The sequence below is a fragment of the Lissotriton vulgaris genome, chromosome 3_1 (genome assembly GCF_964263255.1).
Source record: "Lissotriton vulgaris chromosome 3_1, aLisVul1.2, whole genome shotgun sequence".
NCBI classification, from domain to species: domain Eukaryota; kingdom Metazoa; phylum Chordata; class Amphibia; order Caudata; family Salamandridae; genus Lissotriton; species Lissotriton vulgaris.
Genome location: NC_141689.1, coordinates 736,869,223 through 736,894,892, shown reverse-complemented (window position 1 = coordinate 736,894,892; position 25,670 = coordinate 736,869,223). Strand labels below are relative to the sequence as shown.

The window sequence follows — 25,670 nt, the reverse complement described above, 5'->3', positions numbered from 1 at the left end:
ACGTATAAGGTGAAATGTGGTGGTTTGTATATGTTTGCAGGTGTTCTACTTCTTTGCTCTAGGTGATCTTGGCCGTGTACTGACCTTCGTTAGCCCAACCGAAGAAGTGTTAAACATATAACTTCACCTCCATCTGAAGCAGAGCCATTTCTATCCAAGTGCCAAATTGGCAGTTAGCAATGGGACCACTTGTAGAGGGCGTCGCTGCTACGTGAATACCAAAAACAAAGGGAAGGGCACAAAAAACGTACCTTGCTCAGGAAGCTGCAATGCAACTCTCTTCGCTGTGAATTTGCAGCTATTCCTGCTGGTCAAAGGATTTCCCAGCCCTGCCATCTCACATGGCACCAAAATGTCACATGATCCCCTCACACAGTAACCCAGTTAAGAGCCACTGTCACACGCTGAGCAGGAAGGCGCTGCACATAGTTGGTCTCCAGCTCGTGTGTGGATGCTCCACTGCCTAGACAATGCCAATCTCACATGGTCATTTTTTTTTAAAGATGGCAGGTCTGGATTTCAGACCTGACTTGCACTAATTTTTTTTTCTTCGAAGACCTGTCCAGATACCCTCTCCCTTCTTGAGCGGGATCCCTTTTGGTGAGGTATGGAGTGAGCTGGTGTCAGTCAGTGTTTGGCACGTGTCAAAGTGATGCCAGTACTGGTTCCCCGATCCCTACCCGAGATGACCACTGCCTTCCTTGCCTCTTTGTTTATACACAGCATTGTCTCTGGGCTCATTCGCTTCTTGTGGTTTGAGGTAAATGATGACACGTAACCTGCCCAGTGCAAATTAAAGATAACCACAAAGCTCCCAAAGTGAGACAAGAGGAGACAAAGCATGGTGACATAGAATATGTAAATCTCTATAGGTGCGTACAAAGATAGGTAGATATGTAGATTGATATTTCATGATTTGTATGCATTATACATAAGCCAGCCAGCATAAAAATGGACAATCATCAGATTGTAAAGGAGTTTTAGTTTTAGGCCAGCATTCTATTCATTTCTGCCCACATAGCGGACATAAGGCACAATGTTACATGGATTTGTACAGTTTGTTTAATTTCTAATAACATCCATTTACAATACATTTTATAACATTGTACGTGTCTTTAACCTCTTCCATGCTCGTGACGGAACCATGCCGTCATGAGACACAGGCGGCATGTGCTCATGACGGCGTGATTACGCCATGCTGGGGCCGTTCCGCCCAGGCAGCATTAATTCCCTGCCTGTGAGGGCTAATTAATGAGTGGGTGGGGCCGTGATGGAACCACACCGTCATGAGCACACGCCACACACACATTGCGGTTCCGTCACGATCACGGAAGCGCCATGCTCAGCCCCCCCAGGGCCCCGCACCGGGGAAGAATTCGTGCTGCGGCAATAGGGTTAGAAGTATGTAGCTGAAAGCACTTGTAACATCCTTGTAAATGAGACATAGGGCCTGATTTAGATCTCGGCAGACGGGTTACTCCATCACAACAGTGACAGATATCCGTCTGCGGAAATATAAACCCCATTATACCCTATGGGATTAATATTTCAGCCGACAAGATATCCGTCACCGTTGTGACAGAGTAACCTGTCCGCCAAGATCTAAATCAGGCATTAGTTCTGTATTTCGGGTAATTTGTATTTATTTCCATGTTCTTTGCATGTGTTTGTTTTCCAATAAGATCTATTCTACAAACCCACCAGTTACACAGAGGAGGCTGGCATATACTGCGACTAAGGAACAACATCGTAAAAGCACTAATAGGCGCACACAGTTCCACCACGGTATAGAATTGCAGTTATTGCCTCACGATACAGCGACACCACCCTTTATAGGTGTGGCTTGACAGGGCGCTGTCTTCTTACCTATTGTTTGTACTTCTTCCAAACATATATAGAATGGTCTTAGATGCTCCCAAGAGGAGTATTTCTTTGACCTCCTGCTATCGGCAGATTGGCGTATCATTTCACCTCCATTGGAGTGCCTGGATTACAATGCATGGAGCACTACTTTACATCTAGCACTGAGTCATCACATATTACATTCTTCATGTCATATCTTCATTTTAGACAAAAAAATCACTATCACTCTTCTTTTACTGCAGCAGACTTTTGAAATCTTTTAGTCGAGGCTAAAAATGAAATCCATTCCTGTTGGTTTTGACAATACTTGTTTGCCTTTTCACCTATGAAGAATTACCTTTAAACACTTCCTGCTTCTTGGCGCTTCTATTGCTACAGTATCTTAGACTCCCTTTTTATTTCCAGTCCTGTCATTTTCGTCTCAGTTTTAGATAGTCATGTAGAATTCCATCTGATTATTTCTCCAAGGCTGCACTTGAGCATCTTCCACCATTTTAAAGTTGCATCGCAGATGACTTTTGTATGCTGACGAGTTCTAAGTCAGCGCATTGACTCCAGAGGTGTGTGATCCGTCTCAACAGTAAGCTCTGGGATATCATCTCTACCTTCTGTGAGACATTAATTTTAATGTCATGCAGAGGGGAATCCAATCGGATTGTCCTGTAGGGCCTGTTGCAGTCACTGAATCATCATTTGTTTCTGAATTTAGAAGCATGTGCCTCCTTCTCCTAATGTTGCATGCAAGCCCTGCACTTAATGTCTTTAAAATTTGGCTTATTTATTAGAGTACAGAGAATCCCCCTGATTCTGACACCGTTCAGCAACATTAGCTAAGGATCACCTGTGTCCACCCAGTATGGCTCTGGTACCTGGGTTATCATCCCTGAGTTATTTCAATACTCTCCTTTTCAACACTTAAGTCACACTTATGTACATCTCATTAACAAAGATGGTTGCACTCAAGCCATGCTCTAATTGTATAGCCTAACCTGGTACCCTCATGGTTTCAGTTGGAAGGGAAATAAAAAAAAACTGTATGGAGCACCTAGCTCCAAAATTTCTGATGCGGACAGAGCTCTTGTGCATTTTCACAAAGCACAGTCTCTTCGACTGAGGAATATTTTTGCTCAACACAAAGAGCCACTGTCATTGAGGGATCGAAAGTGGGCTCCTGAGAATGGACCCGTCCAACACTGAAGCATGCTCTCTGGGATTCTCTTAAGAGAATCTACTTGCATCAACGTATTTAATCTTAAGGTCAGAGGGTCCTATCAACTGCTGCAGTTAGGTTCAGAATATGATATGGAATTAATCTCTTTGAATGCTAAGTATACTCTTCTCTGGATTTTGTGTTTGTTTATGGCTAAGAGAACTTTTCATCAAAAGTTGTCTTAGTCATAAACAAAAAAAGTGTGGCAGCTCCATTACTGGAGCCCAAAAGTTATTAGACCTATTTTCTCTAAGAATGTTTCAGACAAAGTTGGTTAGCCATGCCCCTTTTCCTTGTCAAGTTACCTAGCATCTTCCTAGTTTACCCCTGTCCCTTGTCCTCATCAGGGTATGTAGCATCTTCCTGGGTTAGCCCTGCCTAACATCCTTTGTTATCGAGTTCTGTAGCATCTTCGAAAATTACCCATGCCCTTATCCTCATCAAAGTATTCCTGGATTACCCATGCCTTCTTCCTTATCAGGTTAAGTGCATCTTCATAGTTTACCCATGCCCCTTAGCTTCATCAAGTTATGTAGCTTTTTCCTTGTTTACCTATGGCCCTAACTTTATCAGATTATGTAATATTTTCCTGGTTTACCAGTCCCACTGATGCTTATCGGTTATGTAGCATCTCCTTAGTTTACCCATGCCTCTAATCCCTATTTAATAATGTATTACCTTACGTGCATGCTCACCGTCCTTATCAAATTACTTGGCATCTTTCTAGTTTACTTGTTTCCTTCATCCATATCAAGGTATTTACACCCACATGCATCAAACTCCCGTTTTGCGTTTCCCAATTTGCGATTTTTACCGAATCGCAAATAAGGATTCGCAAAACGGGATGCATCATAGAAAGTGCTTAATATTTCCGATTCGGTAAAAATCGCAATTTTTACCGAATCGCAAAACAATAATGATGCATTCCAAAAAGCATTTTTGGAATCGCAAACGGCCGATTTTAAGGAATCGCACCGTTTGCGACTCCAAAAATGCTTGATGCATGTGGGCAATAGTATCTTCCTTGTTTATGTTTGTCCCTAATCCTTATTGGGTTAGGTAGCATATGTATAGTTTACCTATACCCCACATCCTTGCTGAGTTATGGAGCATCTTGTAGCATCTTCATAGTTTACACATGCCCCCTCATACTCATTGAGTTATGTACCATCTTCCTTGTTTACTTATGCCCCTCTTCCTTATCGAGTTAAGTACCATCTTCCTTGTTTACCTATGCCACTCGTCCTTATCGAGTCAAGTGCCCTCTTCCTTGTTTACCTGTGCCCCTATTACTTATCAAGTTATGTTTCATCTTCCTTGTTTACTTATGCCCCTCTTCCTCATCGAGTTATGTACCATCTTCCTTGTTTACCTGTGCCACTCATACTTAACAAGTTATGTAAAATCTTCCTTCCTTACCCATGCCCGTCATTCTTGTCCAAGTATGTAGTATATTCCTTGTTAATCCAATCCATTAGCCTTACCAAGTTATGTAACATCTTCCTAATTGACTCCTGCAAGATTCTGAAAGAATAGAGAAATCATTCGGAACTCAAGTGATCATCTTATTTGTTTAAACATCTTGGTATCCAACCCAATACAGTGCCAATAACACTTGAGGACAGAATCTCAGCTGCCTGTGCACTATTTACCATGTTGAACAAAAGCTGGGAGGAAAGAAACAGTGTCAGGCAAGATGTCTCACTTGTCTGCCATGCCAGGACTATCTGGCTTTAGAATGTTTCTAATAAATCTCTTTCTGGTCGCATATGGGTTCTAGGCCAGGTTTAATCCGTGCTTATTTGAGCCGGTGGTGGCAAGTGGTGCCAGTGCTTATATTTCCTCAATAGTCTTTTACCCATAGCAAGAGAGAGAACACCACAGAAGAGGGACAAAGGAGGATGAGAAAGATGGTAAAACAATGACATAGAAAGAACACAGGGATGTATAAGAACTTGAAAGCGGGAGCTAACGGAACAGGGGGCATCCTCTGATGGATGAAGTGGAATGAGGTGGGATCAAGACTATGCAGCCTTGGTATTTAGCACTCTGATGTTTGATAAATCTGGCCATGGGCTTCTGAGCAAAAAGTTTGGCCTTACACTTATTCGTTTACAAATTAAGCACTGATTTAATGCAAAAACAAATGTCTCTAGATGAAACAGTTAACCAAGGCTAGACTTCAGACCAATGTTTACCAAATTGTTGTAAGTTAAGTAGAAAATGTAGTTCAAGGGTAAAGGATTGGATCTTTCTTTTGTTTATGTTTTATTGGAATAGAGCTATACTATACCCACAGCATGGCCTTAAAGACGTATACACAGCAATGAAAAAACAATCAGGGTACAAGAAAGATTCAAATGAATGGCAAAAAGGAGAAACAAGCATGAGAAAAGGCAAAACACTGAAGTATCAACTGTTAAAGCAGGGTCTTTAAACAAAGAGGGCATTAATTTTGGTATCTAAAATAGGGATGACAAATTACAAGAACTGAGAGTCATACAGTTTGCCTAGACAGAGGCTACATATGGCATTTAAATCATTAACTAGATCTTGAACGGGTTGCTCGCGCTCCGTATGGTTTAATCTGGTCAGCAGATGAATGCTCTGTTGAGATACTTTTTGAAGAGAGTAAGTTTAACACCATTGGTGCGGCGCGTTTTCCCGCTGTGCGCTGAAGATTCGAAAATCCCGCAGTTCATGACGAGCTCAGCTCGTCATGAGCGTACAAGAGGTGTACTTCATGACGAGCTGAGCTCGTCATCAGCGTCGAAGGGGTTAAGTTGGGGCGGGACAAAAGCTGAGAACTCACGTACTCAGACTTTGACTTGGAAAGAATTCTTGTTGCTTGGAAAAAAACAAGAGCAATATTTACTAAGATAGAATTTGTGAAAAGTGGTCATAATTAGTGCACTGACTATTTGTGAATTCTATAGTAATTTGTGAACCAACCTATGAACTGATCGGTCGGTTCACAAAATGCCAATTTTGAAGGGTCGCAATTTGACCTGGCTAGTAAGGTAATTTGGGAATTGTGACCCACTATGATTCTCTGTGGCCCACTGAGGTCAGAAGATCACCCTGCCTGTGATTGCTTTTAAATAAAGCAATCTTTTTTTTCTTTCTAAATGCAGCCCGTTTTCCTTGAAGGAAAACGGGATGTGTTAAAAAACATAGTTTTAAAAACTTTTTTTAAGAGTAGGCAGTGGTCCCATAGACTACACCCTATTCCCAAATTTTTTTTTGGATCATTCTCAAAGGGGAAGGGGTCCCACGGGGGTCGGGTTTGCACGACCTTTCTGTGGTCAGCAAAATATGATTTTTTTTTTTTACTCAACTTCAGTCGCAATACATTAATACATACCATAAGGAATCAGCATTTGTAAGGCACAGCCCCTTCCAAATCATGAATCCTAACGGTTTCGTAAACCCATTTAGCGATTCGGTAACAATATACCAAATTGCAGAGTTTGCAACTAGAAATTCCATTTGTACATCTTGCCCCATGTCCTTTTCAGGTATCTCAGAATCACAAGGAATTAGTTTGCACTATGAAAACAAAGAAGTGTGTTCAGGAGACTCCTCTGCCATTTTCAGTGTGAACCTAGAAAAACACCATTATCCTACATTATTGGGAAAGGGATGCTCAGCTTGTCATCTCACATGGTGCTACCATATCGGCACACTTCACACAGTGGCCCGATGAAGTGTCAGAATTACACAGTGAGCACAACATGAACTCGAACCACACTAACAGACTAGGTTTCCAGCTTGTGTTTGGATACTTTGCACTTTCAGAAAACCAATATTGATTTTGAAACCTTCATAAAATGGAATGTAGGACCTCAGGCACCTCTGGTCTGTTGTTTGGAGAGTGTTAGCAGTGAAAAGGCGGGCCATGTAGCCCCATTGCCATGCCTGCCCCACCTCCGCCAATGTTTCACTATGGCTGTGAGGGTTTCCAAGACCCTCTCCCACTGTGGGCCTTGCCCACTCCAGGACTCTGCTTCCTCACATCAGCATGGCTGTGGGGGTCTCAAGGCCTACTCTGGGCCCTGGTTCTTCTGTAGCCCTGTATCCTCACTCGCGCAGTGAGTATATTTTCAAGAGGATAGATCTGTGACAATGCTGCATATACCAAGAAAGGCATTCGAACATCAGCTAGCTTGATGAAGAGTGCAGGGAAGCTAAGAGCCATCGAGTCATTGGTTAGCTTGCTCCCATGAGTGAGGTAGACGCTTTAAACTCACCTGCTGCATTGATCCTCTAATCATTCCAAATTGATAGTTGTGATTTTAAGCCAAAGCAACAATTATTGTGCCGAGCTATAAGAGGAGCAGCAATTATCCCAAGCAGGGGGTAAGCAACGCTACCTGAGGCAAGTCGGAGCTGGTGGTGCAGTCGCCCCGGAGCACACCTGCTAACGGGTCAGCGCTGCACCGTTCCGTTCCCACTGACTTAGCGGGGAGTGACCTATCATGTGTGGCGCATACACCTGTACATTAGTAGTCCTTCGTGTAATGTATGGTTCTCAAATCCCCTTATTATTGTCATGCCAGTCCAGCTAATAACGGGCTCTTGTGTGTTTTTAGCCTATCACGGTGAATCCGTGTATTGCAAGCCTCTTCCACACCATCAACTGCATATGTTTCTTCACTGTATCCTGTGCTGGCATGAACAGGTCAGATGTACATTCTAACTTTAGTGGTGACTTTAAGCATGGTCGCTCAAGGTGGAACTCACGAGAGTCGATAGTGAGGAATTCAATGTTACATGCCTGTCTTCAAAGCTAAAAAATGTATCTTCATGATTTGAAGACAGTCACTAAATTCGAGGAGTAGAAATGTGCACAGGGAGGATGATTTACTTAGCCAAATTAACTGAACATTTTTCAGGAACCTTGTAGCATATTGAATTCAGTCTTAAAGACACTTATCTGAGCTCAATCTCTTTTGAAGCTTCATTGAAGCACAGTGGCAATATTTGTGGGTCGATATATATTGAAGAGTGCAGGGCCAGTGCTACATTAAGGCCACTGTAGGCAGCTGCCTCGCAGTGCTATCCCACATGGCCACACGGAGGCACCATCAGGCAACACTGGATTTAAAAATTGTGCACATAAATGGCCAATATCATTTTCACTTTGGCTATAGAAGTACTTTGACCGGGTAGAGAAAATAGAGAAACTCAGCACAAACCACATGAGCAGACTTGTGCTGAATTCTGCTGCACTTGTAACAATATTTAAAGCTCCTGCCGTTTCACCCATATCACTCTTACAAAGGTAAATGGTAACACAGGACTAAGTATGGGCGAATTTTGCGAATCTCGCGTTCGCGAATTTTGCGGATTTGCGAACTCGCAATCCGCAAAAGACGTGAATTCCCGCGAATTTGCGGATTTTTTTTAATGTTCGCACGGGTTTCTGCAAGTTCGCGAGGGTTTTGTACAATTACGCAAATTGCGAAATTGTACAAAACGCGTGCGAACTTGCAGAAACCCGTGCGAACACAATGTGCCCAGTAGGGTATGTGCCTCTTGTGTGAATAAAAGGTCAGAGAAAGATCAGTTCAGCAGATGAAGAGAAAAAAGCTCCTGGTCACAGGAACAGCACGGGTATTGCGCTCGTGAAAGTCAAGGATGCAAAGCCTATCCAGCATCACAGCTGATTTTCCACGGTAGATTTGGGAAGAAGGCACACCTGTCCAGCCTCGACGACGCTCACGATTGTTTTTGGGCTAATGAATGAGTCACTGAATTTGAGCATCAACTAGTTCGAGCGACCATGTGTGTGTTACTATGCAATCGCCCCGAAGGGCGCAGGGGTCCCTTGAGTGAGCTGCAGACCTGTGCCCAGCTATGCAACTATTTTACAATGGCGCCAGCAAGCTGCCAGCGCCGTTGTTAAATAGTTACAAAGTTAGCTTGCACAGGAAGCACTTAGATAAAATAAAGCAGCACCTGCTTCGTTTTATCTAGTGGTTCCTGTGCAAGCTAACTTTGTAACTATTTTACAACGGCGCTGGCAGCTTGCTGGCGCCATTGTAAAATAGTTGCATGAGTGGGGGTTCAACTTTTGAACCCGTTACGTTCGCGGATTTTTTTTTTGCGGATTTTGCGGGAAATCCGCAAAATTCGCGGATTGCGGATTTCCCAAAAATCCGCAAAATCCGCGAGCGTAACGGATTTCCCGCTCACACCTACACAGGGCTTCTGTAAGCAGTCGTTTGGTGCTTGTGCTTATCTGGGGCACCCACCACAGGCTGTTAATGTAATCCCTTGGAGAAGGAGATGTTGCTGTGTACACCACCTTTCCTCTAGAGATATGCATATGTTTATAAGCAGGGAAGCATTTGGGGAGCTGGTGTACTCATTACGTGTATACAGGTAACAAGAAATAGAGAGAAAAATTGGGGCAGATTTTTTATTCCCAAGTGTACTACCCAGTTATTAAAGGTAGAAACAGGCAGGTCGTGGTGTTTGATGTTCTTAGGCGATAAAGTTCTTTTTGGGATAATGTGAGAGGCACATCTGGTACATGAATTATACAGACGGATCCTGAGGAGATGATTGGCAGGTGCCACTCAAGGCTGTGGTGTGAAAGGGAAGAGGCAGGGGGGGCTGGGGGCATAACCATGGAGTCTTGGAAAGGAGATTTGTACAGACAATGCTGGTGGAATCTGGCAGCACAGATAGACTGCAGCCAGAGTTCTGGAAATGGAAAATGGCTGACAGTGGAACAGTAACTTACGAAACAATTTGACAAGGTAGCAAGTAGGTTTGAAGGATTGCTGCTTCCAGCGTTCATTATAAATAAAAGCTTGTCTGCTCCGAAGTCAGTGTCAGGAAGGTATGTGCACACATGTCAAAGGCATTGGGCAGGTGGGGCGGGCCTGCAGAGAGCTGATCTGTAGAAGAAAGAAGGTGTGAGCTCCAGTGTGGGATGTGTACACAGCAGCTGGAAGAGCAACAGGAACTTAACCCCCAGGGCTGCCAGGGCTGTGAATGTAAATCTTGGCTGGAGTTGGAGGGGAGGGGCGGGGGGAGTGCTGCAGGAGCGAGGTTGAAAGGCTACAGTGAAGTGTGAGAAGGAAATACAAAGAGGAATGATGTGTTGCATGTATACTAATGCTCTGTATAAGGGTATAAGGCAGGGACGTGATGGAGAGAGTCGAGGAGACTGATGGGGGCCTGGCAAGGAAATACATTTTTTAATAACTAAAGGCTGCTTATTGATTGAAAATTTGGCATAACGTGATCAAAATGTTTGTGGTGAGTGAACTAGCAGAGTTTGCCCAGGGAACCTGACACAAGTATGTAGGAGCACCAAACATTTTACTTGAACAATCTCTGCAAAAATTAATCACATTCACAACAAAAAAGTGCAGGTTTTGTGTAAAAAAAAACATACGCCTCTCAGTTTCCTAACAGAATGAATTAGTAATCACAGAACCGCCACAGGGCATTGCTGCAAACCTCTCATCTAGAAAAAGTGTATAAGGGAAAGAGGTTAAAACTAAGCCTGGGCAGAGTTTATGGAGTTCTGCTGTTCGGGTCTCCTCAAAGGGACATAAAAATTCAGCCGTGCTCCGCGAAGTTCCGTAAGCGGAGAATTAGTTAAGTTGCACTGCTCGTACTGATTTTTAGTACCGGTTATTAGTCCCACCCTTAACCCGTTCAATGATGATGTCCGTCATCAGCTGCGGTTGGGCTGTGCTGATGACGGAGCGGTTCCGTCATGGCCCTGCAGCCGCGCCTGCGCGGCGCGTTCTATTGAGCGGGCGGGGCCATGACGGAACCGCTCCGTCACAAGCACAGCCCAACCGCGGCTGGTGACGGAGCGGTTCTGTCACCAGCATGCGGCCGCCGCGCGGCCGCCCCGCCCACTTAGCGCTGCGGTGGAATAGCCGCCGCAGCGATGTGGTTAAATCAGCTCGAACAGCACCACAAGCAGCGCAAGAGGCTGCAGCTTCTTTCTGCCAATCAAGTAGATGTTCTACTCGAGCGGCAGCTTCCTCACAGCAAGCAGCAGATTTCTTAACGCGAGCGGTAGCGGCCTGCAACGACACCTGCGTTGAGAAATCTTGCAGGTAGGTGGTCTATCATTGGATTTTCCTCCCAAGTGTTCATCAACTTAACGTTGGTGAGACACGAGAGAGGAAAAACTCTGCTCCACTCCACCCCGTGGAGTTTTTCGGAACTCTACACTCTACGCGGAGTGGGAAAAACTTTGCAAACTCCACGAGCAGAGTGGAGTTTACTGCCCAGGCCTAGTTAAAATACCACTCCGTGAAGGGGTGTTTATATGGCGGGATGAGGGGATTAATTTGTCAAGTGCAGGTTTTCCTATCACTCTACTTATTTCAAACTCATGGTTATTATGAAATACCGTAGATAAATAGTGTAGAATAAGATGTGCCGATTTGTGGAGGAGTAGCAACTAACTGCAGCCTGGAAGACAGGCATTATGGCCTGTGTGATTTGACTAATAACTTACGGAGGACATGAATTTAACACTTGCTTTGCCTTTAGTTTCTGATTTGGAAAGATACCTTTGCTAGCTTCATCGACACAGATAGATTTGAGGGGACCATGAAGCCTCAACCAGCCCAGCAGGATGACACGAGTAGCCAGTTGGATGCGCCACGCGCAGCCCTGTCTCCAGTGAGCATGAGCTGTGCAGAGGTGCCTGCAGCTGGTCAGAGGCTGACATAGAGGGAGGAACTGACTCAGAGATGGTGTCCTGCACACAGCACACCTCACTTTTAGAACCATGTTTTTACCTTAGGAGATACTAAAATGGAGAAATATGAACACCTATATATACTCAAGCAGCCCTCAGCTATCAGAGGAGTGGCCCTAAACCTACAAGGTACTGGCTCCAAAGCCTCTCCTGCAGCCGGCCAAGCAATCGTTAACCAGAGAGAGGTAGGAATCACTGAAAATGAAGACACGCACAAACAGTTAACCCATCAAATAAACCATAAATATACAATTGGCGATACATCTAAATAACCCAATTAGGTTCTAGTCTTCAGAGTAATCCCCATAAATAATGTGGCTTTAGGCAGTGTTCAAATATTCTCCATTGCGGGCGCTAGGCCCACAGGTCTCTTCACTAACCTAGTATCTTCATTGGGATTACTGAACTGTCAGCCTTGCCTGTCGTGTATGGTATACCCAGATTACCTGTTCTTCATTATATGGATAGGTCTCCCACCTGACTATCACCTATAGTCAGATTTTAAAAAATGGTTGGGGCAATGCAGCCAGTCTCTTTGTTTGTGTTTCTGACCTAAGTTATTGCTGGTGGCATGAGGGATCGGATTGTCACCCTTTCAATGAATTATCTCTCTAGTCCTCTCTAATGCACATTCAGCAGTGCATCTAGAAAGTCTGGCCTGCTGGGAGGTGGCATATATCAAGCAAGAAGCTTCCACCCTGGAGTGGGGATCATACAAGTAAGTGCCTGTGGCTAGCATGTATACTATCCTGGTTGTCCCTGGGGGAGCACACATCAACACAAAGGTAGAGCTCGGCACTTCCACCTCACTCCCAGAAGCACAAATGTCCATGCCCTCGTGTTTATATAGGCCACATTCATTGGCTATCCTCTCTTTGACATCACATTAATGTATGCAGCATCACAACATGAAAATCTCCTTTGAACTGTAAGCTGCTCAGTGCACATTTATTTGTAGAGTGACTCGTCACTTGTTTATCGTGAGTGGTTACTACTGGCGGGGAGGGGAGTTCACAAGCGTAAAAGTGCTGACTGCTCTCATATGTTAAACAATTTTGCTATCCTCCTTGGACCATTCTGACGCCAAGAGAATGCGTGAAACACAGCTCAAGGAACCCCATGGCAGCAAAATCCTCCATCAGGAGCAACTTCCCTGGACTTACCCTGTGATGGCAGGAGGCTAGATTAAAGCAGAACCCGGAAGTAGGCTGAGCCCATTAAGCAAGATAATGCAACATGTTGTGCAAAGCACTAACACATTCATGCGTTCACCCAAGAGCTCCAGTAAACTTCATGTCCAGCAGAACACTCTGTCTTTAGGGTCTCCTAACCCGAGTCCTGCTCATGTCCACTGGAGCTTCTGTCAGCAGAATGGCCTGGTGAGCAAGAAAGCCTAGAGCACAGCATCCTGGGCTCAGTTGTTTCTAAGTCCCATTTAGTAATAGCTCTGCATTAACGGACCAAATATTTACCAAACACTGAGCTAAATTAGCCGTTTGTTCTGGCAATGGCCTGTGGCATATGGAGTGCATGTCATTAAGCCATACTGCAGGAAGAAATTTTACTTAGGTTTGCAGAAAGTTGTGAGAGAAGCAGTTGTTTTGTGTGGCCGTCTACGTAGATGTACCACATTTGGAGCTAAGAAAGACTTCCATGAAAGTTGCAATATGGCCTATCGCACAGCCTGTTGGTACAGCCCTGTGTAGGGTCCTGGGTTTCCCAGGACAGAAAATTAGGGGCCAAAATCCCAAAGTGGCTCTAGATGCTGAAAATCTTTAGCTTTTTACAATCAGCAGTCCTAATTTTGCAACCGGTTCTGCACTTATGTAAATAGTTCTGTTTTGTTCAGTGTTGATTTGAAAGAGTCCTTCATAAACTAAAGTAACAGCTGTGTTTTTTAAAAGTTTGAAGTAGTGCTTTTATAATGACTAGGCGCTTTGCTAGAGCCTGCTAGCCCGTCACACTTCATTGTGAAACACACTACATTATGATTGCAGTGAAAGTTCCCCGAGTACACAAGCCTAATTAAGTGGCAGCTGATTTTTATTTGTCTAAGACTATGTTTAAAAGTTCATTAGAACTTGTTAGCTGTATCTTGCTGCTTCAGGTCCAACTATGAGTGATGGCGTCCTGCTTATCCGTGCGCCCTAGGAAAGTGATGTCCTAAATAAACGTGAGAAGTTGAAGTGTTTTACCAGGTGCACAGTCCCAGACTAGAAAGAAACCTAGGTGCACAACTACTGTACCATCCAAACATCAGGGCTGTTTGCTCCCACAAGACAAGAACATTCACATTCCCAGACGTGAATTCTGAGTGATACTTTGGGTGCTGACAGGCTCTTTGGTGCAGATGACTCCACTCCTCCATGTGTGCCTGGCCAACGTTTGGAAGGTTTGAGAAGGCTTCAGAGGGTAGAGGTACAGTCACAGGATGCACCCACCCATGTCAGGTTCTTAGTTACCATTGCAAGGGATGGTCCTCCGAATACATATGCACAAGTCCTGAGACACTGGGCATGCGCGTCAGAGCCTCCTCTTGGAAGTCTCAGGCCTCCCGCCGACTGAGGGGAACCAGCCTATGAAGGGACTTGTATCTCCAAGTAAGGGAGGTCCCCCACGGGATCCTCGGGTCTCTTGACACCTCATGCAAAACGAGGGCATTGATGGCTGACATAAGCCACGTCCTTCTGGGTGTTTGTTCATCCTTGCTGGGGTAATGGGAGCTGGGCGTGGGCAATGGCAACTTCCTAACTTGCCTATCACAAATGTAGTTAGTTGAGTGGTTCTGATTCTAAGGATACTATTTGTCTTGAAGGAGTACTATGAAATGTAAAATAACATGCCATAGGTTGCTTGCACCGTTACAAAACTTCAAGTGTACTTAATTAAAAAAAAAAAAAGCTTTTCATGGGGGTACATTATTCTGTATAATACCCCAAACAGTGAGTATTCTCATTTTGAAGGAATCTATAGGTCCCTTGAGTTAAAGACATACTTGCACTGTGAATAAAGGCTGTATTTGATTTTAGAAGGCGGAGCAGCTATGGAGAATGAGGACCTGAGAGCTGTAGCCATCTCTGCAGAGCTTCGCTTCTGTCAGTCGGTGTCCTCACCACGCCACTTGCTAATTAAAATCTAAGTTGTTCTATCACACCTATGGGCGTTGAAATCGAATGGTAATGGCACTGTGCTTACACTTGCATAACTACACTGTCATTATCAGATCAGAAGGACTTGCCAGCTTAATGCTAATCTGTGCTTTCATTCAGCTGAAGCTATAAGATGTCCTCTCCCCTTGTCCCTCACTCCCCTCACATCACACAGACACACGTGTCCCTCCCTGCACATTAACCCTTCAGTGGTCAAAGATTTGCGTGATGGGAAGCGCAGGGAGGACTGTGTTTACGGCTGGGTGAGACTAGACGAGGAGGCTGCAAGGCGTCGTTGCACTTGATACTTAGGGTGGTTCTCGTCAGTAGTATCTCAGTAGAAGCCTGTTCTGCTTTACAGAGGTGAATGCAGTGTACTTATTTTCATGGGTGTATGGCACTCTCTGAGCAGCATAGACTGGTACATTCAGCACAGCTTTTGAGCTATGGGCCCTTAGAGCTCTTCAACATACGTCAGTTGTATGCGGAAGCCACGTACAGTAGAGTGACCTTGGCTGCAGATTTCTCAGTAGCATGTTGTAGGGGTTCCTTTCATGTAATCATGCCCTTTCCCCATAAAGACGGGAAGTGGAGCAGTGAGAACTACCCATTACTGATAAACTGTGTTATTGATGACTTTGGGTCATTGTTATTGTGACCACTGTCTATACAGCTTCTGAACATTTCTTATTGTTTTACTGCACGAGCATGCAGAGAGCCAGACTGGTCACTGTAGGTGCAGGGAAAACCCTGGTGGGCTGGCAGACACAGATGATTCTGGACTTGGGCTGAGGGGTCCATCCAACTGCAGCAAAGTATGTACGTGTCTCTGAAAACAAACATAATTTACAGGGTCAAAAAATAATGCCACCCTATACTGTGCAATAGGCTGAAATATTAGGATATTTCACAGGTTTCCCTTCATGCTTGCCTGTAAAACATACACCTTTTAGCCAATATATTCAGAACACTGTGCTGTGGAATTATTCGTTTGACTCCATTTTATAATGTGTTTATTGGCGAGAGAAGTCCCAGGTCTCGCGAGAGGTTCAGGCTATATGCTTGCACTTGCTCGCTTTGTGCATTGCGACCTAATGTTACCACATGTTCATGTACTAAGTTAGGTCTTACTTCAGCCTGACTTGAAACAGAACCTTCCTGCTGTTCTGTGCTACGGATGGGTTGCCTGTAGATTGGAAAAGTACAGCGAGGCTCCTTTCAACAGATGCCTCCGATGTGGCCACCCCACTGCCGAGCCCGACACATCTGTCGCTTTGTGGCTTCTCTGAAACAATGAGCCACGTTTCCAGTCTCCCTGTGAACTTGATAGAAAGATAAAGCTGTGTGAAACATCAAAACTTACAGCAGCGCTCAGTTCCCTGTTCAAAGGAACACATCTCGATGTGTTCTTTCTACTGCAGCCTGCGTGTTTGGTCTGAGAATGCCCCCAGATTGTGGCCTTGAGCGCATCCCGTGGCCTTTTGATGCTCCGGCACACGGTGATGGAGGCCCTGTATTGTTGTGTCTGAGATGCCATGCCCCTGACATAATGAAAACAAATCAAAACTGGACTGAATAGAGCAAGGTTTGTTGTTCAACATTTCTAGAAAAGAATCTTTTATCCGAGCACGTAATTCCATCTGCAGGTGTGCAAATATCCCCTGAGTGTGTTGCATATATGCCTGCTGTAGAGACTGGTATGTGGGCTGCTGAAAAATATTACTTTTTCATAGTTTGAAAGCGGGGTTGGATTGAAGAGAGACATTTATGCGATGGTCTGAAGTACTCCCGCTGAGATAACTGTATTCCTTGGCTAGGGACGTGCCTTTCAGGCTTGATGTGATGTCTTGCATATGTCCATGCAGTTTTCACTGGTGACATTTCATTGAAGTGTTCCCAATGGAATGTAACTGAGGCACAGGGAGGGGCAGTAAAGTGCACAAGATCACACAGTGCACGTGATATGCCTGGGGTCTTGTATGCATAAGCCAGACCACAGTTGGCACCTACATTACTAGCCCACCCGTACCCCCTCTCTGCTTCTGAAGTGCGAAATTCATTTATTTTTAAGTCATGCTGACTTTTTCCCTGCTGAACTTCCGCTGGTGCATTGCCTTCCTGTTCTTGTTTATTTTGCCCTAGGGGTATTGTGTTCTTTTGTGCTCCATCCTTGCCAGTATCAAAAGAGCCACGTTGGCATTTGAAGATAGGGATGCATAAGGCATTTTATGGGAACCAGCATCTGTTAGGTGTTTACTAAGCGGTGTCCACTCTTTCCAGGGAACCCCCCAAAAATATCTTAGTTTGGTGATTGCCCATGTGACGACAGATTAAAAGAAAGAAGGAGCTCTGTGCAGCTTACTCCTGAACATGGTAAAGGGCAGAACAGCTAATGGATGTAAGAAGTCCCATGCAGCCATAAGGCGTGATAGCATGTAGCTGGTCCCTGAAGCTGATTCACACACGTGTGGGCCGTCAGTGCCAGGAGGAGCATAGCGAGAACAGTCTCTGGCAGCTCATTTCATGCCTTGACTGGAATCTCATTTAAGTCAAAACTAGGCTGAGGAAGAGATCAGCCTGAACCCAAACCATTCAAAGGTGAAGACTCTGCATCCCGGCTGCAGAGACTATACCTGCACCGGTGTGCACGATGCCTGACCTGTGGATGCCTATGGGGGGGGGGGGGGGGGGGGGAGATCGGGCAAGCCACAAACCAGGGAGAGTTGCGCAATAGCTGGAGTTTTTTTATTACAGCGAGCCTCGCTGAAAACACAGCACCTTTTCTTCCTCAGTTCACGTAGCTTTTCTGAAGGGGCACCGATGCTCTCGAAACTACTAGCTCCTTTCGCCCTCTCAGGATCCATGAGGCCTGTTATTTGAAGCTTCAAGGTTCCACTGGGGAGTAAAACACTTGGAGATAAGATCCTAGCAAGGATGTGCAGCAAAGATGTTCTTTGGGCAGGGGGACCCATCCATCCTTCCCAACATTCCCCCATGTTCAACTTTCATCTAGCTCTAAATACCCCTGAGCGATGACACAGTAGACCGGGAAGGGAAACTCCAGCGCTGATGTCTCGTGGCCAACCCACAAGCATTGAGCCAACCTACCAGGTGATTGAACAGCCTGATTGTATGTCTTTATCATGATTGTTATGGCTTGATTAGGTTGAAAAACCAACCCAAAAACCATAATTAGAATCCATCTTCTGGACATAGTAAAATGGGCCCTTGTAGCACAGCTCCCCTGATGCATCAGCTGCTTAGTTACTGTATCATAATACTTTCCCTGGAAGGCTGTTCTTGACGTTTAGGCTTTATGCCTCTTTGTTTTTCTGAAATGGGTCCAAAATACATGAACTAGTATCATCATCCCGGGCTCCAGCCACACAAGGGTTCTTCAGAAGGAACTATTGAATAGTGATTTTACCTCATGATTCTCTGAGTAAATCTCGTGATGTGACTCTATATTCTATCACAGACACGTTTCCACAGTAGACCAACCCAATGCACCAAAGCAGGTCTAAATAAGTGAGTGACGTGCACTGTCTCTTATATAAAAATGTGAAAACAATTCATTAGATTTTTTTCAGTACTAAATAGGGGATCTACAAAACCCACACATAGATATGTCGTATTCCACTAATTGATTGCCACATACACATATGATATATATATGAGAAATGCCACTCCTTAGAGGTAAGTATTCTTAAAGTCTCTCATCACATCCTGGAGTGGCACTCAAAATCATCCAGAAAGATTCTGAAAATACATCAGCATTTCTCTCTTAAATTGTCTTCTGTACATAAGACCAATGTAGGATAGTGCAGCTTTTTACAAAATGGCAGACACCAGTCAATAACACGTATTAATATGCTGATGTTTAGAGCACTGCAGCTCCAAATGACATAGGTATGAGAAGTCATGTAAAAGTGATCGGCAGCAATTCTTAGTCAATCAATAAAATGTGAGTCAATCAAACTTCATAACTCCCCATCAACAACGCAGGATTGCAATGCCAGACAAAAACATGAAAAGATGCACAGTAAGAGAAACTTAGCACGTGCTGCCATCAGGGGGAGAAGATAGCTCAGAGCCATCTTCAGAAGCCCAGGAATGTGCAGCAGGCAATGCTGACTTTACCCAATGCTTGGTGTCTCTGTGCAAAATTGCTAGAATAAGCCACGTAGTGAGGTGGCGTCGTCCATTTCCTCTCCATTGCTTGCAGCCTTTGTTTTGCTGTTACCGCCTCTAACACAACGCAGGTCTTCACTCCTTCTAAAGCGAGCAAAGGAGGAAACCCTTGGCTGGGTAGAGGAGGTGTTTCACCTGAGCTTTACAACTATCTGAAAATAGCCAAGAGGTGTACCCAAAACGGCCTAAAGCGCTCTGTGCTCTTCCTTTATATAGGGAGAAACAACTCACTCTAAAACAATTAAAAGTGACCAATTTGTACAAAGCTGTTTAGATGTGAAAATATTATGCTTAAACACTTAATTGACCTCCTTAGAGTCCCACTGAGCCAAGGTCTTTTAAAAGGTCATGGACTAAGGGAATCTCTGTGTATAGTTCTGTCTCCCCCACTGTCTCTGTCCCACTCCCCATTTCCATGTTTTTGTTTTCGATCTCCCTCTTTCCCTCTGTCTTTGTATACCCTCTGCCTGCCTCTCATCCTCTCTCTATATCCATCTCTCTATCTGTTTCACTCTCTCTCCCATTCTCTCCCTTTTCCTTTGATTTCTTTTTCTATTCCAACTTTTCTCTCTGTCTCTTTCGCTCTCCATCTCTTCCGTTCTCTTTCTTTTTGCCTTTCTTTCTCTATCATTTTCTATATCCCCTCACTGACTCTTTTTCCTCTCTTTTGTCACTTCTTTTTCCAACTCCATCTCTCCCTCAAAGGTTCTCTCTTTTCTACTCCCCTTGCCTGTTTGTCTCTTGCTCTCTGTCTCGACTCATCCTGTGGTCTTCCTCAAACAATAAATGAGTGGTATATAAATGCCAGGTCGTCCTTAAGAAGGACTCTCTACTTTTGATGGCTTGCCTAGCCTATCTAGTTATTAAGTACCTTCTCCTTGAAGGCCCCAATAACAAGCCCCCTCCCCAAAACAATGTTTATTTTCTTCACTTTACTAAAATACCAAAAATAATTTGAGTAAAGTTGATAAAAAGAATTCCATTACAGATTTAGGTGTTTCGTGGAGATAATAAGATTTGTTTATATACTGTCTTCACTCCAGTTACCTGAACAGTTCTTATGTAGCAAATAAGTTCTCGTTAGAACAGAAAACAGCAAGGTTTTGGGAACATAGATCAGTCCACAGCTTTGGTTAAAAAAGGCACAGGGATGCAAATATTCTTGGAGTGCCCTGGAAGCCACAAGGATAACCTAAGGAGATAGGAAAGGGAAAAGAGACTTGACAGGTTTTAAATACTATACCTTTCAAATTAAGTTAAGCTAAATCACACCTCTAAAAATGTGAGTAAGGTAAGTATTAATTATGCCTTCTATTATTAATTTATATTCTGATTTCGGCAAGGTTGGTATTTACATAGCAAGATATGCAGTATACTATATATTTGTTTGCTTGTAATGCGTTGGGAGCAATTAGCTCAGCTGGTTTCCAATCCTGTAAAGTTATGAATCATTACAGATTTCTAAGTGTGATCCTGAAAATTGAGTGCAATTCCTATCCGGCCTCACACGATCATTAATAGAACTTAAAAACACAGTGAAGGTCACATCAATTTCTAACATAATGCAGTATCTCTATAGCTGCCGTAAATATTAAAGGTTACCTGTTCTGAACCAGTCACAATATAAAAACGTTCCTGCCACTAAATCCGTTCTTTAGACATATAGGGATAGGGACCGGTTATTAAAATCCTCAACTACACTGTGCGTGCTTCTTTGCCAATAAGAAAGATTGGCGCATAACCTCAGAAAAAGGTACATTGTTTGGTTAACATTAAGGATATTTTTGTTTGTGTTAGAGAATGGAACATTAAATGTTAAGTCTTATTGAGATATAACTGACATGTGTATGTACTTGTAACTGTGGTGAGGCTCCCTGTGATTCGCTTGCATGCAAGGTAGATAAGGCATGCACTCTGTTTAGATCCTATCCCGGCCAAAGTCAGCTAGCTTTTTCATTCTGCCATTGTTACACAACCTTTTACTCTACAATAGCAGAGAGGTGCCACGCCAACAAAACCACAATATATGATAACGTGACAAAAACAAACAAGAATGTGAAGACAAAGTCAAATAATGCGCCCATGTCAATAATGAGACCTAAACCTGATCAGGTGGAATAAAAACTGATAGTATATCTGCAACTCCCTTTCCTATCAAACCTAGTTTTATTTAAGTATGTCATCTCAATTCATACACATCCAGAGTCCAATCCACAACTTTAGGAGACATCCATTTCCCAAAAATTGTTTTTTTCCATCACAAAAAGGTAACTGTTTTAATTGACTATCCATTTTGTTGGTTTGTTTCTTAACCATATTTAATGTTGTGTTTCAGGAGTGATACGTGAAAGTTATCTGAAAGGTCATGATCAACTAGTTCCCGTCACCCTGTTGGCCATTGCTGTCATTCTTGCTTTTGTCATGGGGGCTGTCTTCTCGGGAATCATTGTTTACTGCATCTGCGACCATCGCAGACGAGATCCAGATGTGGTCCAGCGGAAGGAGAAGGATTTGAATCACTCACGCAGGGGCTCCATGGCCAGTGTCACCAAGCTAAGTGGGCTCTTTGGGGATGGTCACTCCAAAGAGCCCCGTCCTGAGACCATCCTCACGCCTCTGATGCACAATGGGAAACTTGCCACCCCAGGCAGCACAGTCCGAATGCTGATCAAGGCCGACCAGCACCATCTAGACTTGGCAGCTCTGCCAACTCCAGAGTCCACCCCAACTTTACAGCAAAAGAAGAAACCTGGTCGTGGCAGCAGGGAGTGGGAAAGAAACCAAAATCTCATCAATGCATGTACAAAAGACATCCCTTCCATGGCATCACCAGTGATACCAACTGATTTGCCTCTTCGGGCATCTCCTAGCCATATTCCAAGTGTTGTGGTCCTTCCAATTCCACAACAAGGTTATCAGCATGAGTATGTGGATCAGCCTAGGATGAGTGATGTGGCTCAAATGGCAATGGAAGATCAAAATGCCACTCTTGAGTACAAAACAATCAAAGAGCACCTAAGTAGTAAAAGTCCAAACCATGGGGTAAATTTGGTGGAGAACCTGGACAGCATGCCACCAAAGGTACCCCAGAGGGAAGCTTCTCTGGGGCCACCTGCTTCTTCATTGTCCCAGAATGGCATGGGCAAAAGGATGGACATGCACTCAGCTGCATATAGCTCGGACTACAAGAGGAGCTACCCCACGAACTCGCTTACTCGAAACCATCAGGCTTCAACGCTCAAAAGAAACAATACTAACTCCTCCAATTCTTCTCACCTCTCCAGGCATCAGAGCTTTGGCAGAGGAGACAACCCTCCACCTGCTCCACAGAGGGTGGACTCAATACATTTCAGTGCTGCCCAGCCTCAAGCGCAGGCTGTGACTGTTTCTAGGCAGCCAAGTATCAGCAGTGCATACAATTCGCTGCCCAGGTCTGGGCTGAAACGTACACCTTCCATAAAGCCAGATGTTCCACCCAAGCCTACATTTGCACCCCTTTCAACATCCATCAACGATGCTTGTACATAATCGCCGTCAAAATGGGGAATGCGTCAGATAAGCAGAGTTTGCTCGACAAGCCAGTGTTCTGCAGCTGCATCACCAGACTCCGATGGACAGGCTGGCTGCTGTTACACTGAGGATGCTGGGAAAAGTGGAATATTTTGTAACAAGGCTTTGCCATGCCCAGTCGACCTTTGCAACTGCAGGGCACTAGGGACTAAGGCAGCAGTCCTCACTCAAACAGAGAAACTTGAAAACATTGCAACCATGAGCCAAAAGCACAATGTTGAATGTTAAATTGTCACCTTCTGACTGCACGGTGCAATTCTAGACTGGGGGAGTTCTCTGAAGGAGAGAAGACAAGAGCAGACAGAAAGACTTTCAAATGGACAAGATATTTCATTGATAAAGCTAACTGGGGCTTGATGGCCGAAGTTTACTATGTGCAGATACTGTGAAATGCCCATCAGTGTTACAGCCACTCGGTTATAGCAGATAAATGCCATGTTGGGCGTGACTAGGTCAGATCTCTGCTTTCCTACTTCTTTAACATGTGACAGTTAACAAAAGTAACTCATAATATTTATTTGGTATTTTCCTAAGGAAATGGCTCTACTGTAAATCACCTTAGGCGCAGCTCTTTGGAAAATGCTTTGAAACGTATAGCTATTTAACATGATACCCGTTAACTGGAGTAATTGATCTTTTTTTCAATAAATTAAGTGAGTAAATTAAGTTGAAGCTGGAATTCTGAACTTTGTGTTTGGATTCTCTGATAACCCAAACGTTCTCCCCTCACCCTACCACCACTCTTCCTCGTACTTAAGACGGACCTCTTTCTCTAAAGGGGAATATTTATTTAAAGTTGTCATTACATTTTCCTACTGAGCTTAATATGCAGAGTAGGCAAATCAAGGCAACATAATCCCTCGGGTTCTAGAAGGAAAGGGTGACTTCTTGACTTAACTTTTGCACCTACATGCTTCATTGCTGTCAACATGGCTTTGTCAGTATCATGAATACTTTCTGTGACGGCACCAGTTTGTAATGTGCCATCCCATTTCACTTTGCATGTGAGACGGCAGACGACACCCACCGATGGGGTGTGCTCATTAGTATGCCAGTGGTTACCGTGCATAGAATTTTTGTCTTACCACAAGGGTTCTTCGTGGGGCTACATCTGTGAATAGCCTGTTTTCTTCCACATGTAAATTTTGTGCCTTACACCTTCGGTTGTGTTTACTTGTGATTTGTAGTTCGTATTTTTTCCAATCAATCAAATATTTATTGTCCCACTTCTCCTAATCTAAGAAAGGAAGAACTGGAATTTAGGGATTTCAAGAGGGATTTGGTGGTTATCATCATGGATCTAAGGTATTCAGGATTCAGGCAATAAGCCACGCCCTCTGGTCCAGTCATTCTTTTGATTTGTGCCAATGTTGTTCTCGGGCTGTGCCAGTGGCGGGGAGCACCACTGAGGTAGGCAGTCCATCTCACGCCTTTTCATATCATTTCAGTATGGTGATATCCACATCTGCCAACATAATGACCCATGTACTGTCGTCATGTCTTGTGGTCCTGCTGGGAATGGAGCATTGTCCATGACTGGAGCACTGAACTGCACAGTCCGCGCTTTTGAGCTGCTGCACACTGTGCATTTACAGTTCTGTGAAATATGACAGTAGATAGTTTGAGGCAGGCGGGTTCCTGCTATAACTATTCACTTCAACAACAAAATTTACAACCAGGTGGACACACAAAAAAAACCTCCTGGGCAATCTGATTGTTCCTATTATCATTAATTTCTAGCTTCAGCTGTGTGTGTGTGTATGTCCATTTTCAAGTTTCAATTATCGCTCCTGCCCACAGAGTACATTTTATTTTTCAATCAAATGCAGTAACTGTGTCAGCATTCTGTAGAAACTTGAGTTTTTATCTAAGTAATAAACTGTTTGGTTTCTTTTTTTAAAGATTTTTTTATACCTAATTTGTTTTACCAAGTTTTTTTTTTAAAGATGATTGAAAAGACACATTTGAAGTCAGCTAATGTATAGATGGTCTGTAGATGTTTCGGATGGTTTAGACCAAAGTGTGTAACAAGGGGAGCCTGCATGTCCTTTTTATTGCTGCTTTAAATTGTGTTACCGTGTCATGTGAGAACCATCTCCATTGGGTCATCAGTGGCGGGCTTTTCCCTCAGCTGTGTTCTCCATGGCGGACATTCTAGCTAACTAACACACGATGGTGGTTGAATGCTCAATGTTTTCTTTCCAAAGCTGTACTTTTTCTAACTCTTCCTGTCGGCTATGGAATGAGAATAGTGAATAATGGGTTAGGGAATACACTCCCAAACAGACTCCCCTGAGTACAAAACGTGGCATACTGTTTACTGCTAACACACTATCCAGCCGCTTTGTATCGTCACTGTAACAGTCCTGTACAGAAATCCAACTCGTAGGATGTAGAGTTCATCGGCCACTAGATGGATGTTCTGAAGCCCATTTTGTACTCGTGCGGGTCTCTCCCGCTCTCCTTTCGCTGTGGGGTCCGTCCATAAACCTGAGTGTGCCTTTGGTTTCCACCCTTGCTATACACTTGTAGATACAACAAATCCAGGCTCATACTTGTGTAATAATGTAAGATATCGTGATGTCACCAACTTTTTCTCCGTCTTCACGTCCCTAACATCTGATTCACAAATAATGTATGTTGTAAAAAAATAAGCAAGAAAAGGAAAAAAAAAACCTCTTTATTACATACGGTAATAAAACAGAAAACAGACTGTTCTACCTTCCGTGTGGCGTGTTCTTCTTTCTCCTTGATGTGCTCTGGTGTCTGATGTATGATTTTTCTTCCCGCCCCCTTCGCCTCCCTAGCAAGATCTCAGTTAACAAGTGCGGCGTGATTGCTGAAAGTAGGTTACAGGCACAGTGAAAACTGATGGATTAATATTCTTCCCGCAGCGTGGCGTTATCACAAGGCATTTCAGTAATTAAAAATGGAATCACACATC

The 25,670-nt window shown here is 44.0% G+C and overlaps 1 protein-coding gene across 4 annotated transcripts in view; it reads left to right on the top strand.

Moving 5' to 3' along the window:
• Positions 1–25,446, top strand: part of SEMA6A (semaphorin 6A) — a 191,585-nt gene extending 166,139 nt beyond the window's left edge. For all 4 annotated transcript variants that reach the window (XM_086961063.1, XM_086961062.1, XM_086961060.1 and 1 more), the window contains one exon: positions 21,492–25,446. In XM_086961063.1, coding sequence (XP_086817189.1) covers positions 21,492–22,684 — 1,193 coding nt within the window. In that variant the 3' untranslated portion in view covers positions 22,685–25,446. The remainder of the gene's footprint in view (positions 1–21,491) is intronic.
• The last annotated feature ends 224 nt before the right edge of the window (positions 25,447–25,670 follow it).